Source organism: Botrytis fragariae (genome assembly GCF_013461495.1).
Source record: "Botrytis fragariae strain BVB16 chromosome Unknown tig00000050, whole genome shotgun sequence".
NCBI lineage: Eukaryota > Fungi > Ascomycota > Leotiomycetes > Helotiales > Sclerotiniaceae > Botrytis > Botrytis fragariae.
The window spans coordinates 2224241-2240468 of record NW_023500992.1 but is presented as its reverse complement, the minus strand read 5'-3'; the positions used below and the strand labels follow the sequence as shown (position 1 = coordinate 2240468).

The following is a 16228-nucleotide window of genomic DNA, read 5'->3' as shown; positions in this document are numbered from 1 at the left end:
TCAATCTGCGAAAAATAAATACAGTTCAATTGAGAGCAGATAAAAAAACAGTAAGTATTGGAGCTGGAAATGCACGATATGATGTCCATCAAGTGTTAGATTCGTTAGAAACAAGTGTAGTGGGAGGAAGGTAAGCTGGAGTAGGAGTCGGAGGACTTACACTTGGAGGTGGAATATCTTATTTCTCCGGCCAATACGGATGGGCTTGCGATAATATTCTCAATTACGAAGTCGTTTTCGCAGACGGCAGTATTGTCAGTGCATCATCAACATCACATCCAGATCTATACTAAGCCCTTCGCGGTGGATCAGGTACGAACCTCGGGATAGTAACGAGGTTCGATGCATTTGTATTTGAACAAGGACTTTTATGGGGAGGGTCTAGATTTTACAGCTTGGCTTCCAATGCTTCACTCTCGGATGTGTTTTCTCAGTTTATTGTTGATGCGCCGACTGATGAGGATGCCCATCTATATATTGGTTGCGGATATGTACCGAGTTTGGGAGGGTTTGTGACGTTGAGTGGTCCCGTGTATGCAAAACCGGTGGCAGTTTTTAATGCGTTGGACAATATTGTAAGTTTGGGGATGTAACAGAAGTAGCGATTATGGTAGAGTTGTCGGTACATCTTAACCAGATGGCATCTTTGAGGTAAGATATTGTCGTATCATGAGACATTGGGAGTGGTTGTGCCGAGTCATTATTAGAGAAGCGTATGTATTCCTTCCTCTAATTATGGTTCGCGTTACCGAATAGGTGATCCGTGCAATCCTCCGCAAGTCTGAGATTGAAATCACTAGTGTTCTGCAACATCCATGTCTTATTTTCATTGACCCTCCTGATTGAAAGCATATACACATATACTTGTTAAGAAGACAAGATAATAGACCTCTTTACACGTCGGAAGTCTTTTGTTACCAATATTTAGGATCAGTGCTAAAATACCAAATTCTTTTAGGCCATAGATGGAAAACATTTACTTTCAAAAATAACGCCACTCTTTTCCAAAAGATTCATGAAATCTTCGTGTAGAAAGCAAACCACGTCGTAGACGTTCCAGGAACTATGACACCCATGGCACTTCAGCCTCTTTCACTTTACTATCATTAAAGAAATGCAGAAAATGTGTTGGAACGTATTGGGCTTAAAGACGGAAGGAGGACCGCTTAGCAGTAAGCTAAGGAAGAGATGAGATGTGTAAAAGGGACAATGGGGAGAGATAACGGGAGACTAGCGGAGGAAGAAGAGAGGACATGAAGAACAGTCGAATAGGAGGAAGCTAACAGAAGATGGTAATGAACCTTAATTGGGGATGGGAAAATGAAGAAGACGACGAGAAAGTTTTCACGGCATTGAATCGATCTGTAGAAAGGATTGTTGAGTCAGTACTACCTTTTTCTGCTTTTTTCTGTTTTTCTTGAATATATATCTAATCAGAATCACAGACCCTTTGATTGTGGTAGTTTGGCAAAAGAATGGGGACTTGAAAATCAGTTTATTTATATAAATTATGTGAATAAAGAACAAGACATTTTTGGTGGCCATGGAGAGATTAATGAGAAGAAGCTCAGGGATATACAAAGGAAGTATGATCCCGAGGGAGTTTTCAGAGGCTGCAACCGGGGTATTTCAAACTTTGACTGGAGATTGATTGATGAGGAATGTCGGCAGATTTGGGGGGTGAGGTATTGGAAATCGGCAATGCACGTACAAGATTTGCTATTTTGGGAGATCTAGATTCAGCGACCTTTTAGCTTAATCAAGTTAACTTGCATCTAGATTTTTCTTTATAACTACTCTCATGCAAACAATCAGATCATTGGATCTTCGCAGATCCCGAAAGATCGAGGCGCAATGGCCAACGTTTGGGTAACCTACCACAATATGAGCATTGAGCCTCAAGCTTTAATTGTTCGATGTTCTCATCGGCAAGCCACTGAACAAATTGATTCATTTTTAATCCGACTGGTTCACGCTACATTTCTCATGTGAGTCAAGCTTTTCATTCGCGCTTGTCGTTTCATCCACTCATTCTCGGGTTCGCTAAACGCATCCCCTGAAATTAATCCTAGCCAATCAAATGATTCACAACCACACTCTTTCAGACGAGATAATTTTACTAAGCGCCAACGTCATGTTTGAGCTTTACGTTGTGTATTTTGCATTTATTGGATGAGAAAACTTTGGTGGAAACTACAATGAACTGCAGTGAATCGTACAGCAAACTCACTAGTTGTCTGTTTACCTGTCGATCCGATGGAGTTCTGGAAAAGCGCCAAGTTTGTAATGCAATGCACTCAGTGGGTTTGGGTCGCATTCCCGGTCATGTTCATTGAGATTTCGAGTATATAGAATGAGTCGAGACTTTTGGTAACATGATTTCGATTTCCATATTCTACTCATCATTCGTTTTCCTATTCTCAATTCCATTCATTGTTTCGTGTCTTGTCTGTCGTTGATTATTTCCTTCCTTTCCTTTTTTTTATTCACAACTTTCTTTGCTAAATTGTTAATCATTAATTTTTGATACCAAAAATTGGAATCTTTCACATCTTTATCAGCACATATATCTAGTACACATCTAGCCTTTCCTTTTCTCCTGAAAACACTTCCCACGGAATAATTCTTGAAAAAATATCATCTCTACAATCATGAAGGTCTCGCCTCCACTCTTTCTTTTTGGTACAATTTTTCTTTCTCATCTTGGTGCGGCTGGTCCGTTGTGGCGCAATGGAACAAGTAGGAAGTAAGTGCTCTTTTCTTCTACCTCAGGTCACTTTGTGCGAGTGGTTCGGGATGGATAATTCTAATTTGGTACTAGCTTTATACGAGGGGGTGAAAGGAAAAGAGATAGCGTTACTCCAATTGCGATCACTATTCTACCTGGTACGGTCACTTCTTCAATAACCAGTTCTACAGCTCAGCTCGAATCCACGTCGTCGATAGAAGGAACCACCATATCCAGTACGAGTGCAACGGCTCTTTCTTCCCAGTCGATTAGGACTTCAGCGACATCCGTGGTACAATCAACGGAGGGATCAAAGACAACGGGATCGAAAAGCGCGACGAGTACTTCTAGCACGTCATCAGACGAAGATAACGAATCCAAGACGTCATTGAGCTCTACTACATCTTCGTCGCAGCTAGCGTCTTCAATGATATTAAGTACAGGAGGTACAGCCCCGGCGCGATCAAGTCAACTTCCAAATACTGAAACCGGAGATGGAAGTGGAATTCCAACGGCAACAGAATCGACACTTACTATTACTCCGCCCCTAAATACAGCGCCCACCGGGAAATCTTCTACGAAGAGTGAAATATCAAGTCAGGATACATCTGAATCACAGGCTAGTTCTTCGTCTTCGAGCCAGGTGCCTTTGCAGACTACGACTTTTGCGCCTCTGCCTACTAGTTTACCTGAGAGTAGCCTTACGGTGAAAGCTTCTTCAACATTATTAGACAGTTCGACACCATCAAGTCAAAATTCTGTTCAGACTACGACATTCCCACTGCTTCCAACTACCTCTTCAAAGGCTACTGCAACCCCAGAAAGCTCTTCGGGTGAAACTTCCAAGGGACCTTCCTCAGCAACTTCAACATCAATACCCACAGTAGTGTCAAGTATATCAGTCGCACCATTTGGTACTGGAAACTCAAGTACCGCAGCTACAGGGATTCCGCAAAGTTCTAGTGATTCGGATCCGAGTTCTGGGCCTACGATTGGTATTACAACGGAAGCATCTGAGATCACTTCCCAGACTTCTATAAGGGAAACGCTGTCACCTATTACGGTTCCATCAAGCACTGCTGGAGCCTCAAATTTGGTGGAGAGTGTCTTATCGACGAAGGGGACTTCGAAGGTTACGGCTCAACCGCAGAGCACAATCGCGCAGTCTAGTAAGACGTCGACCCAAGGGCCAGGTTCTACCACAGAAAAGTCTGAGCAGAGCATTATTCCTCAAACCTCAATAACGGCAGGTTCGTCTCAGACTACATCAAGCGATTCTCTGCAAACAACAGTTGTATACGTAACCACGGTTGTTCCATCTTCGACTCTTGGAGTTATCCCAACCTCTTCATCTTCATCCACAACCTCAACTTCATCTATACAAGTAAAAACCACAAAGATTGACTCCTCTGCATCATCTTTCTCTTCAGCGGCAACAACTATCAAGACATCAGAGGTCTCTGTGTTTTCCTCGTCTTCAGAGCCACAAACTACAGTTTTCCCTGAACTACCCACCACACAGCCTGCTAGCACTGCAGAAATCTTCGTAACAACCGTAACACCATCAACAAAAACAAGAGAATCATCTTCTAGCACCACAATAATACCCACCTCTACATCCACCATCAAAGAAACCACCATTCAAGAATCTGTCCTCGCACCTACAACCCAGAAAACCACAGCAGATATTCCCAAAACTACAGAAATAGCCAGCACAATAACCATCAGTGTAAACACCGCAGATTCGAACAACGGAGCTGTAACTGCATTGACTATTATTCCTGTTACTGCTGGATCCGGTTCAAAATCTAATTCTGGTTCTGGCAATGACGCTCCTAAAACCACAACTAGTGATGGAAATACAGGGACAGCCACATCCATAACCATCATCAACGCCAGCCCCACAGCTACCACAACAGCCGGAGGTAATGGTTTGGCACAGACTACACCTTCTCCTTCTCCCGTTTCTACGACTCCTGTACGCACATCTTCGAGTGCGATAGATGATGGGCTGGAAACAACGACGTTGAGTTTCTCGCCACCGAGAGAAACGAGTGTTACGATTACTACTGCGCCTGTAGCGACGAGTACGAGCGCAGCAGGGAATGTTTGTTTGGGGGTGGGAGGGGATGGAAAGATTACTAGTATGAGTAGTTGCGTGGGTGGTGCGACAGAGACGGAGACGGAGACGGTGAGTGTGACGGTTACGGTTAGGGGATAGGGATGTGACACGTGGATATTTTCGAGAAGAAATGGGAATAGAGTAACGTAATGAAGTAGAATGAATGAATGCATAAATGCGTAAACGAGGAGAGGAAAGGAAGAAGAGAAATAGGGAAGAGAAAAATTGATAACTTGGCGTTTGGATATTGAATTGGGTAGATGGGGTAGTGTGTAATGGACTGAAGGAAATGAATGATTTTTCGAAGAAATTTGATGATATCATGAATTGAAGAAAGGGTTGTGGATATTGTTTCTAAATTTTATGAATTGTATAGAATGATAGGAGCTTGGATTATTACAAATTGTATTGGAGATTCCCAAGCTTTTCTTATTCAGGTTGCGGATGTCTTGGGAAATGTGTGAATTAAGATGCACGTGTATGGTGTAGTCACCAACAGTTATTCGTTTATTCTGGCCTTGCTCGTTTTCTTTTCTCTAGCTTCGTCACTGGATTCATTTTGATTGGGATATGGTTTGTACCAGACAGGCTATATATTGGTAAGTTTCTCTTCTCGAAAACAGAGACGACTTTTCCTTATCAAAATGCACATTATCAAAAAATCTCAACAGCTATCCAACTCCAAGAGCCCTATGTTCTCGCAAAACATTTACTTCACCTCCAGAGTCAACCTATCACAAAATCTCCATCCCATCCTGACCATCATCCTCATGATTATCAAACCACCTAAATATCTCCTTCGCCTCATGCGTCATATGTCTAACCGGCTCATCCATCGGTCTCCTCAATGCCCCAAACTTCTCCAACGGCACCGCAATCTCATCATGATACTCTAGTATTGCTTCAAAATCCCTACACTTATGATTGATATTAAAGTCCGGCACTGCGTTTTCCTGCATATCCACCCAATAATGTCCATACGTATCCACATTTCCCTGACACATCAGATTCTGCAGCAGCGCATACACACAATGCGAGGCGTGCAGTTGGTGGTATTTCCCCATCTGTTCGTCCGGGTAGTAGTATGCTACGTTCCAGTAGAGATGCATGCGTAGCCGGTTGAGACAGTGGATTTGATGGAAGACGTCGATGCGGCCGATGAAGGCGTCGGGGCCGAATCCGAAGGTTTCGGGGAATTTGGCATATAGATCTGGGTTTTTGCCTTGGTTGAGAAGATCTTGCCTGGAGAGGGGAATGGGATTTTGTGTCTCGATACGAGCCCATGCTGCGTCGACTTCTGGGGATGGAGGTTGCCGATAGATGGACTCGTTCTCACGTTCTAGGAAGGTACCGTTGAGTCGCCAGGTTGAAAGGGGAATGTCGATTGCGTCTAGAATTGGAGCTATAATTTTTTTAATGAGATGGTTTTCTTAATACATGGGGTTTTTAAACTTACATTTTTCGGAGACTTGCTTCAACGCCCAATTTCGCTCTTTCCCACCGGGAACTTGCTTCCAGTTAAGCATAGCCGCTGTGAACAAGTACAAAGACAGACAAAAGAAAAGACCATTGAGCCAACCTAGGCACCTTAAAAATGAGTGATGCCTATGGCACGTATCAGTCTCTCCCTTTTCAGTGTGTTTGAATGATTTATCACCGACAGAAAAGCGGCTGAGAAGTCGATCTTCATCTTGATATTCGTTGTCCGAGTTTACATGTGAGGGATCCAATTCTGCATATTTGAAAGGTTTATTGTGCTTGAATATTTGTAATATACGTTGATTGAAACCCATTGTGAAGAGTGGAGAGGTTGAAGATGGAAGAACGGAGAACTGTAATGCAGATAGGAAAGGTGAATGATAGAGTAGCTGTTTTCTGAGGGAATGTAGAAGGTTGAATATTGTAAGTCGTACAGCTAGTGAGCATAATATAGCATCATAAATCAGGATTCGGGTTGCTTGTACTTCTGACTGTGTTCAACAAATAAAGATTGTAAAATCGGAATTTCTTCTCTCAACTCTATCTTCTTCACTCTGATACGATTTCTGCTCCGTGTGAACTGATGTTGTAAAAAGCAAATAAGATATTATAGTTCATTTCAAGTGAAATGATAACACTATACTCATACTAGGTATTTTCTATAATGCATCAAATAACTCATGGACGAAATCAATATCATTGACTTATATTTCGGTAGATCACCAGTGGGTGCATGGATTGACGGGACACTTCAACTTTTGAATCTTTTAACAGATTCATTCTTCAATTGTTTAATATTAGAATTCATATTTTGATTTCTCCATTTCTAACAAATGATTGTAATAATTCCTAAAATGAACGATTTGATGTATCAAGAGATATTCACAAGTCCATTTTGTAGTATTCGTCAGTTCATACACCTACTGGTGGATAAGAGAACAACATCCTCCTCTCTTTCAACCAGCAAAAGATAAGCCACATACTGTACGATTATCTAGATTCACGATCCACGATCCACGAATATGCAAGCCAACTCATGCAGATAAGAATATGCAAGACGACACCTCTGGTCCCGGAATCGAGGTTTCGGCTAATTTTTCCCGTTCGCGTGGCAAACTTTGTGTTCCTCGGTTGGTCGTACAGAATGTGATTTGGACTCTAGTTGGATGAGAAGAGATTTTGTAGATATGTATCTACCAGTAGATTAGAATGTTGTTCCTTGTGTTAATGATCATCTTGCAAAGTGGGGGTAAAGCTTCCGAATACACATCTAACGCGGGTTTGACGACTTGAAATATTTTCGACCCGAACTTCGCATACGAAAACAGCCTTGATAGATCAGCAGCAGAGAACGAAGATCAAGGTATCTTTGTATCCAGATCCCAATAACCTAGTTGCTAGATGTGAAAACTACGTCATTCGTAACTCAGAGATAGATATCTGAGGCATCGCTATCTGTATGTAGAGTGTCCAATAGTCCGGACTGCAGTTTAACAATAAAGATTATCAAATCCCCAAACCAATTTGAATATTCAAGTCATTTCAGATACTGAGTATGATTAGGATATTGAACTAATTTCAAGTTTCTAACTGCGTTTAGATATTCAAACCCTTGTATTGTTTGACTACAGTCCGGACTGTTGGATACCCTGTTTGTATGATCATATTTCATACAGTAAATATACTGGTTGGTGATAGATCAAAGGCATTTATAGATGCACGGCAGTAGTGGTAGTATTGACATCATAACAAATCCGATCTACTCAGTCAATGCTCTGTAGACCTTGTAAAAGCTATCTTCCCTCCTAGACACACCCGAAACGTCTGTAGTGAAGTCTCTGGCCCAAAAAACTTACAGTTTGTAACAGCTATCTAGTAAGCATCAATTCTACCCAGATCAAATCTCCTTAAAAAAAAGCAAGTTAGACCAGTGTAAATCTCTCCTGTTCATGACGATAAACGAGATCCTCTTATCCCTAATCCAACCAACCTCCCTTACTCCCCGCGTAATCCTCATTTGCACAAGCACACATTCTCCATCAATTCCTGTCGTCCTCCCATTTCACTCTTGTCTTTCGGTACGTAACCCAAATCAAATCAACTCCATTCTCGTAAGGTTGTAAAGTTACTCATACATGCAGATATATGTCTAAAAATGACCTATAACCCGTTGTTTACACAAATTGCTTCAGCAAACACAAATAACGGCTTGGTGATAAAGAAACGATAACTTGAGGCATTTCTTCAACACTTACTTCGCCACGGGTTTCGTTGCAGCGGAAATTTTTGAATAGTCTCGCTATTACCTGTTTTGACATTTATGTAGTGTTTTCGACAAAACTCAAGTTGCCGATATACTTTGAAACGATACTGGAATCTAATTCACGATTTTGTACATCTTTCTGATTCCTCGAATCGGGGTTGAGTTAACTCTGCTTGTCGAATACATAATCCGATAAATGCAACAACTCGTTGGTACAAATTACGTCGGTTATGCACACAGTTGTATGTTCAAGAACATATTACAACACTTCCATTTGCGGAAATGATCTTATCTTGTATTAATGAATGAAACGATAGATCGACAGCTAGATAACAGTAAGTTACAGCACTTTGCAGCATGTAACTCTATAGGATAGTCTCATGCAGCACTTTCGGATCTCCCCGTCAGTTTTGTAGGTAGATCGAAAAGACTCCCGCATTCTCATTCATTTGAAAGCCAAAAAATTGCTATATAAACAGTCTTTAACTAGAAATCTAACTTTACTTCTCTCCATTGTTCAATCACATAAATCCTTCCAAACCAAACAACTACAACCCCATCCCAGAAACCACAACATCCCCAAAAAACCTCTCCAAAATGGTTCGCATGACCGCAATCCTGGCTACGGCCATTCTAAGTCTCGCATATGCTGCTCCTCTGAGCCCTGTTCAAGGTCTACTATATCCCCTAAAAGCTCAAAAAATTCATCACTGACTAGTAGCAGAAGAAGTTAAAGCACGAGGTGTGTTGGATGCTACGTATGCTCAGCTGGATTGGTTTATGGCTAAACGTGATCCAGAGCTATCTTATGTGAATAGCCGTGCAGCGGAATTGAGTTATGTGGTATGTTTTATGGAGATGTTTTTAGCATCCAGCTCACACAAATATAGAATTCGAAGCGTGAGCCAGAGCTGAGCTACGTCAATTCCAAACGCGAGCCAGAGCTCAGCTATGTGGTTTGTGTGGCATTTCTCATTCTTCAGTACACCTTATTGATAACTTTTCAGAACTCCAAGCGAGGGCCTGAGTTGAGCTACGTCAACTCCAAACGTTCCCCGGAACTAAGCTACGTGGTATGCTCATCGATCCCAATCGCCAACTCATTCACTAACATTCTCTCCCCAGAACTCCAAGCGAGAGCCAGAGCTGAGCTACGTCAATTCCAAACGCGAGCCTGAGCTTAGCTATGTGAATTCGAAGAGAGAGCCAGAATTGAGCTATGTCAATTCCAAACGCGAGCCTGAGCTTAGCTATGTGAATTCGAAGAGAGAGCCAGAATTGAGCTATGTCAATTCCAAACGCGAGCCTGAGCTTAGCTATGTGAATTCGAAGAGAGAGCCAGAATTGAGCTATGTCAATTCCAAACGCGAGCCTGAATTGAGCTACGTCGTATGTCCCGCACCTCCTTCTCCTTCTCCTTCTCTATACCCCACTAATCCCCATCATATGCACTAACCTCCGATCTCCAGAACTCCAAACGCGAGCCCGAACTCAGCTACGTCAACAGCCGCCACACACACAAGGAATAAGATCCCCATCCCAGATCTCCGTCTCCCCATCAAAGAGATCTCTTTAACACCGAGTATTCTACGCGGACGAGGGGAGAGTATATTCGAGTGTTCATCTATTGATTCGTCTGTGTACGCGTGCGAGAGATGAGAGAGGGAAAGAAGCAGCAATGGAAATGTAATTGGAACTGGAATCGAAATTGACAATGCCCATCCTTATATCTATCTACATCAAATGAAGAAACGCCGTTTCCTTGACCTTGCTTCAGCTCCGAATAATAGCTTTGATTTACAAACCAAACCTTGACAAGCTACACCCACACAGCACACAATACACATTCCCAGCCCTCATTCAGCTTCCACCTACTTCTTTCTCTCCCACAATATGATATGATTCCCACAATGATGTATATACATCTATCCTCCCTACCTTCCATCCATATACACAGAGCAAGAATCCCTCAATTTCCCACTCCCACTCTCACTCCTTTGTAACTACCATCACCATCACCATCACCTCCCATCCCATCCCAATACTTAATTTTCGCATCAAACCAAATCAAAGTACCCCACATCAATTCCAAGAATAAATCCCAAATCCCAAATTTCAAACACCTAACTAACTTATTAACTGCATCCATCTATTTCTGTATTGACGAATATACACATATATCGTGATCTCCATCTCCATCTCCGTCCCCCATTCCTCCTTCTTTCGCCATCTCTCCAACCCTTCATCCCATTTCTTGCCCTCGTCTCATCTCGTTTCGCTTCGTCTCCCTTAGCTATCCCATCCATTTTCTCCAATACCATCCTACATCTTGAGCACAGCAAAAGCAGACACGAATAGATAAACGAATCATGAAATCAACCAGTTATATTGACGAATCGATCGAACTATTGATCAAATTTAATCAATATTTTCTTTATAAACAGCAAGAGTATATGATACAACTACTCTATCACTCAAATCACAAATCACACTGTTCATAAAGCCACTTATTGCAGGTCAAATGGATCTTCATTCTCATTTCTCATGCTTCGCTTCTCACCTCTTTTGAAAAACAAAAGATGATGACTAATTACAATTGATTAAGTATCCTTTGGTGAGTTTCATGTGCTTTCTTCGTCAAAGATTGAAGAAATTACACAAGCCAACTCTTCCATCCCTATCTTCATTACTACTTTCATGAATAACGCCTATCCTTTCCCTATAATTTAATGGACAGAAATGTTTGAACGCCCAGTCGAATGCATTAAAATGATCATAACCTTACTGCCGCAACTTTGCCCCTAGTATGCGGAGATTGGCGTTCCGATAATAAAAAAAATGGTGAGAAGGTAGTGTGAAGATTGATGAAAAATTTCGAAATGTCGAACAGAGGATATCAAGATGATTAAGGTCTCTTTGTAAAGGTCAATGGACAATCATCCTGTAATTTGGGTTAGTAGTGATCAAGAGTCATTCAATGTGAATATGTACTAACCATAGGGAAAATTGTAGCAAAGACCTTAATCTCTTCTGATTTTGGAGTTGGATGATGAACCCAGTCAAGTTCCATCGATGCCTTTCCAATCATAAGAGCAAGGTTCATTTGGGCATATTCTTGTCCCAGACAATAATGAGCACCAGTTCCAAAGACCAAGTAGTTCTTAGCACCCTTTACTTCTGCGTCACCAGAGAAATAACGTTCAGGGTCGAATTCATCAGGTCGGTCATATACATCGGGATCGCGTAAAGCTGGGTATGTTGTTGGCACAATCATGGCTCCTATCTCAGTGGTTAGAATTTGATTTTCGTTTTTGTATCAGTGTGACATACCTTTGGGAACAGTATAATCTGGAGTGATTGGGAATGCTTTCTTGGCAACATATGGAACCATGAGAACAGGAGGGCGCCATCTCAATAACTCTCTAACCACGGCACGAGTATATTTCATGCTTTCCATCATGTCCATGTTTGGTCTAACTCGTTTATCACCACCACGAACGCGTAAGTTCTCCTCACGGACCTTATCTAAAACCTCAGGACGTTGAGCCATAACTTGGAATAACCAGGTGGCGGCACTGCTAGTAGCATCTTGGGAAGCGAACAAGAAGGTAAAGACGGTTTGAGCAATTTCGTAGTCGGTGAACTCACGGAGTAATGGTGCTGGCTTAGTCATTCCTTTAGTTGAGAGACCCTTTTCTTCTGCCTCGCGCCAAGCAGCGGACTCGAGTTGAGACTTGACCCATCCATCCATAATACAAGAAACTTCACCACCGGCAGCCATGCGAACCTTGCTCTTTGCGGCACATTTGGAGAATTCCTCAAGAACCATATCAGCAGCAATTTTTCCATACCAAGACTTGGTGAATGGCAGAATGATTGGGAAGTTGACCAATTCCAAGGCGGCAGTAATATTGTAGTAATCGTCGGCAATCTTCTTGATCGCTTCGTCTGAGATGTAGAAACCAACGAAAGTACGACAGGAAACAGCGCACAACAATTCTCTGAATTCGGACATGAATGGAACGGGTTTTCCTCCAGCTTCCTCGGTAACCTTAGCGAATCTTTCGTTATATTGATTATAAACGTCGTCTTGTCCTGGGAGATAACAGTCGAGAGCTTTGCGAGTGAACAATCCATTGAGACCCTTTCGGAAATCAACATGAGCCTTTCCGTCAAGGAAAACCCAGTTGGTCTCGCCCAATAATTTATGTGCTGAATCGACTACACATGGTTTGACGTATGCTGGAGAGTTGAAAACCTTTCTAGCCATATCACGAGTAGAAGCAATAACAACGAATCTAAATATTATTAGGGCCTAATTTTGAAGTGGCACATAATCGTGTTGACTTACTTGTGGAAAACAGATACGCAACTGAGGTCACCGCTTGCCCATTTTGCTTGATATTCGTGAAATTTTGGATTGACAGATTGTAAAAATGGACCGATGAAGGGAGCTTTCCATGCTGGACCGATGATTGAACCTTTTTGCCAGATATAGCTACCTTTAAAGTTGTTAGTGGTGTAATTGATAAATTGACGCGTTGAGAAGTTTTCTTACATTGATCATAAGCTACCATAAGGCAAAGAATTGTAAGCACGATCTGCCATGCGCTGACTTCTGCCAGCTTGGCTAAATAACCATTGAGTTGAGGATGCCCAATAATCTGAGCAAATTTCGCATCTGCCACAGGTGAGGCATAAGTGATATTTTGTACCACGTCCGCCATGATTTGTCCGTTGTGGTATATGCACCAAGCGAGGTAATGACAATGGCCGCAAGTAACAATCACAATAAAAGAAGATTGATGTGAAGAACAATCTTATAAGAATATCACTCTGACTGTTGACTATAAAGTCTTGTGTCAGAAGATATCTACTACTTGTACGATGCGACAAGTTGTTGAATAAAAAGTATTAAGAAGAATTGAATGTACGGGAAGGAAGAAAGTTTTTGGTGGGAGGATGGGAAAGTCGGGATTATTATTGAATTATGAAGCACCAGAACCTTACCTGAAGGGAACAATTGGGAATTTACGGAATTTGATTAAGTAATCCACTCCAGCTACCTGAATGACGACCGTACCCAATCATCTTTGATCAAATTTCACAAGTTTAGTTAGATTGGGACACAATCGGGTGAATAGACCGATCTGAAAAATTCATCTAACGGGGAGGTACTGAGCAGCTTATTTGCTATTGGATTGGACTAGGATTAGATTTCATTACAGGCCCTCGAGAGACCTTTGCAACAAGGGTTAATCCGCTCGGCAAGAAAGGATAGGAAGGAAAGAAAACTCGAACATGAACATCAGTGGAGTAGAATTCGAAGAGCTAATCATACTAGGGAGGAACTAGAAGTAAAAAAAGGTCATCTATGATCTATTGACTAGTGGCGCGATATGTGGTGGATTATTCCGGACCATTAGGTATTATTATCAGGGGAAAATAGCTAGGGATTGAGTGAATGCAGAATACGTGAGAAATGAGATATTCATCTGAAAGCCGTCCCGTACTGTACACGGTATGCGGAAGTACAGTTGTCCGAAGTACAGTTGTCAGTAGAAGACAATGAGAATCTACTCGAAAAGGAGGAGGGGTGTAGCGAATGCGCGTGTTGTACCGGTATCTAGGTAGTTACACATTCACTTCGTTTTTGTACCGGTACTCGGCAATCTTCTATACACATCAGACCAAAGAGGGCCAAAAAAGTGAATTTAAAGATATCTCATCCTATCGAAAAGACGTCATTATTCAATTCATTCATTTATTCGCGTGTCTAGGTTCTCTAGGTAGATGACGGAAGCAAGCAATAGGGCTAGATAGTAGTTCAAGGGTTATGGGGTGATTGATAGGGTGATAGGTTCATAAGGTCAAGCTTTTGAATGAAGAAAGTAAAAAGTGTGTATGAAGAAAAGTTTAAGCAAGCAAGCAGGTACCAACAAAAAAGCATCAGGCACATACTATGAGAGCCAACCACAATCATTTCGTGCCATTGTGGTGGTGACCCTTTGCTGACCTGATTGATTGTTCCTGAGCCCAATATCGACATCATCATATCATCCGTCCACCACGACTAGAAATTAAAGATGTACATACCTAGTAGCCCATACGGGAGAATCCTTGTCAAACAATATAATCAGTCACTCACTCACACTTGTATTACCAACCAGATTTCATATAGTAGAATCTAACCATGTAGTAGAATTTGATGGCTAACGCCTAGATGAAGCCACCATTAGATGCTGCATATCAAAAGCCCACCTAGATAGCAAACCAAAATACTCAAATCTAATCAGAATGGTAGAGAGACATTCAATCCCATCTACTCACGATGATGAAGAGACTCATTAACCTAGATAATCATGAATCTCCGTTTCCGACTAAATTACGAGAGATCCATCTGTACTCGGATCCTCCAATGTGTACTCCGTATCTAATGAACAAAACTGGTGGCTGGTTGTAAGGTACAACCAACTCAAACAAACACAAGTCTTGGCATGCATGCATGCATGCATCCCCTATCAAGAATATATCTTCATCCGCAAGCCAAATTCCCCCAAAAGCACCACAACTTCAAAGTCCACACCAGAGTCTCCTACTCAAAACACAAAACACACATATCAATCGGTACCTACCTACGGGAAATGTAATATCACGCCAGATTCCTCATCAAACAAAACCCATCCGAGCCATCTCCAAACTCCAAACTCCACAAAAATCCACCCAAAACCTAATCTGAATCAACTTCTCAGATCACCTCACCAATAAAACATGTGTTAGCTCAGTCCACCGAGGAGTCCAGCAACGTTATTTAATCGAATGCTTTTTTTTATACGCGTATATCATATACTTACTTACGTGCGGTAGGAATGTACGGAGTATTATAACGATAACAGTGGGGAAGTACGTATTTGTCTCGAGTCTCGAGTCTGTCCCATGATCCCATGAGCCTGTCTAAAGTCTCGTCAGCAGCATTGACCAACCTATTTTACAACCACCTCAAATTTTCAAAATTCAATACGAGTATTCCACTCACATCATCTCTAATTCAAGAAACCCAGACACCAGATAGTAAAACTATCTACTTCTCAGGAAAAGTAGAATTCAACTATATTCATTCCTCTTCACACAATCCGTTCTCTACACCATGATTCGTTTCCAGCCCCGCCCCTCCATAGCAAAATCAACAAATCTAGCTAGAATTCTACATGAAGGAATATATAGCCGAGCTACTAGGCATTCCACGGAGTATTTTCCACGGAAATGGGCTTACTTTCTCGGAAGAGGAGGGGATGAATCCTTCATCATGATTAGATGCTGTTATATTGATCACGAGTCAATTATCTCTTTAGTGAGAGATTCTGGTCATTTATTCGATTATCTTGGGACGGTCCCCCATATGGATATTTCAGTACGAGATATATTCCAAGAAATATGTTCCTATGTATTCACATCTCTCTTTTCTCTATACTCTGTTTTAATGCCTCAATTCCACGCCGGCCAAAAATCACAGAAATATCTCTCTCACCTTGCTAAATACGCATTCCTTCACACATGGCCATAGACAAGAGAAGATTGATTTCTCATTTGACTCTGCTCAGATCCAATCCAGACTGTTCTTTATCCCAATCTGAGT

The 16228-nt window shown here is 41.8% G+C and overlaps 4 protein-coding genes across 4 annotated transcripts; 2 read left to right on the top strand and 2 right to left on the bottom strand.

Annotated features, from left to right (window-relative positions):
* Positions 1 to 2651: 2651 nt before the first annotated feature.
* Positions 2652 to 4949, top strand: Bfra_004685 (uncharacterized protein; the record flags this gene model as incomplete). Its single annotated transcript, XM_037335084.1, has 2 exons — positions 2652 to 2746; positions 2822 to 4949. The coding sequence occupies 2 exons, from the start codon at positions 2652 to 2654 to the stop codon at positions 4947 to 4949; spliced, it is 2223 nt and encodes a 740-aa protein (XP_037193618.1).
* Positions 4950 to 5584: 635 nt separating this feature from the next.
* Bfra_004684 (putative tat pathway signal sequence protein) lies at positions 5585 to 6643 on the bottom strand (the record flags this gene model as incomplete). Its single annotated transcript, XM_037335083.1, has 2 exons — positions 5585 to 6252; positions 6307 to 6643. The coding sequence occupies 2 exons, from the start codon at positions 6641 to 6643 to the stop codon at positions 5585 to 5587; spliced, it is 1005 nt and encodes a 334-aa protein (XP_037193617.1).
* Positions 6644 to 9189: 2546 nt separating this feature from the next.
* Positions 9190 to 10121, top strand: Bfra_004683 (uncharacterized protein; the record flags this gene model as incomplete). Its single annotated transcript, XM_037335082.1, has 6 exons — positions 9190 to 9265; positions 9311 to 9435; positions 9483 to 9548; positions 9600 to 9665; positions 9718 to 9981; positions 10062 to 10121. The coding sequence occupies 6 exons, from the start codon at positions 9190 to 9192 to the stop codon at positions 10119 to 10121; spliced, it is 657 nt and encodes a 218-aa protein (XP_037193616.1).
* A 988-nt stretch (positions 10122 to 11109) lies between these two features.
* Positions 11110 to 13319, bottom strand: Bfra_004682 (putative cytochrome p450 61 protein; the record flags this gene model as incomplete). The annotated part of the gene is made up of 5 exons (XM_037335081.1): positions 11110 to 11533; positions 11588 to 11871; positions 11923 to 12890; positions 12944 to 13094; positions 13151 to 13319. 5 exons carry the CDS (start codon positions 13317 to 13319, stop codon positions 11498 to 11500), a joined length of 1608 nt encoding a protein of 535 aa, XP_037193615.1. The 3' UTR covers positions 11110 to 11497.
* Between the last annotated feature and the right edge of the window lie 2909 nt (positions 13320 to 16228).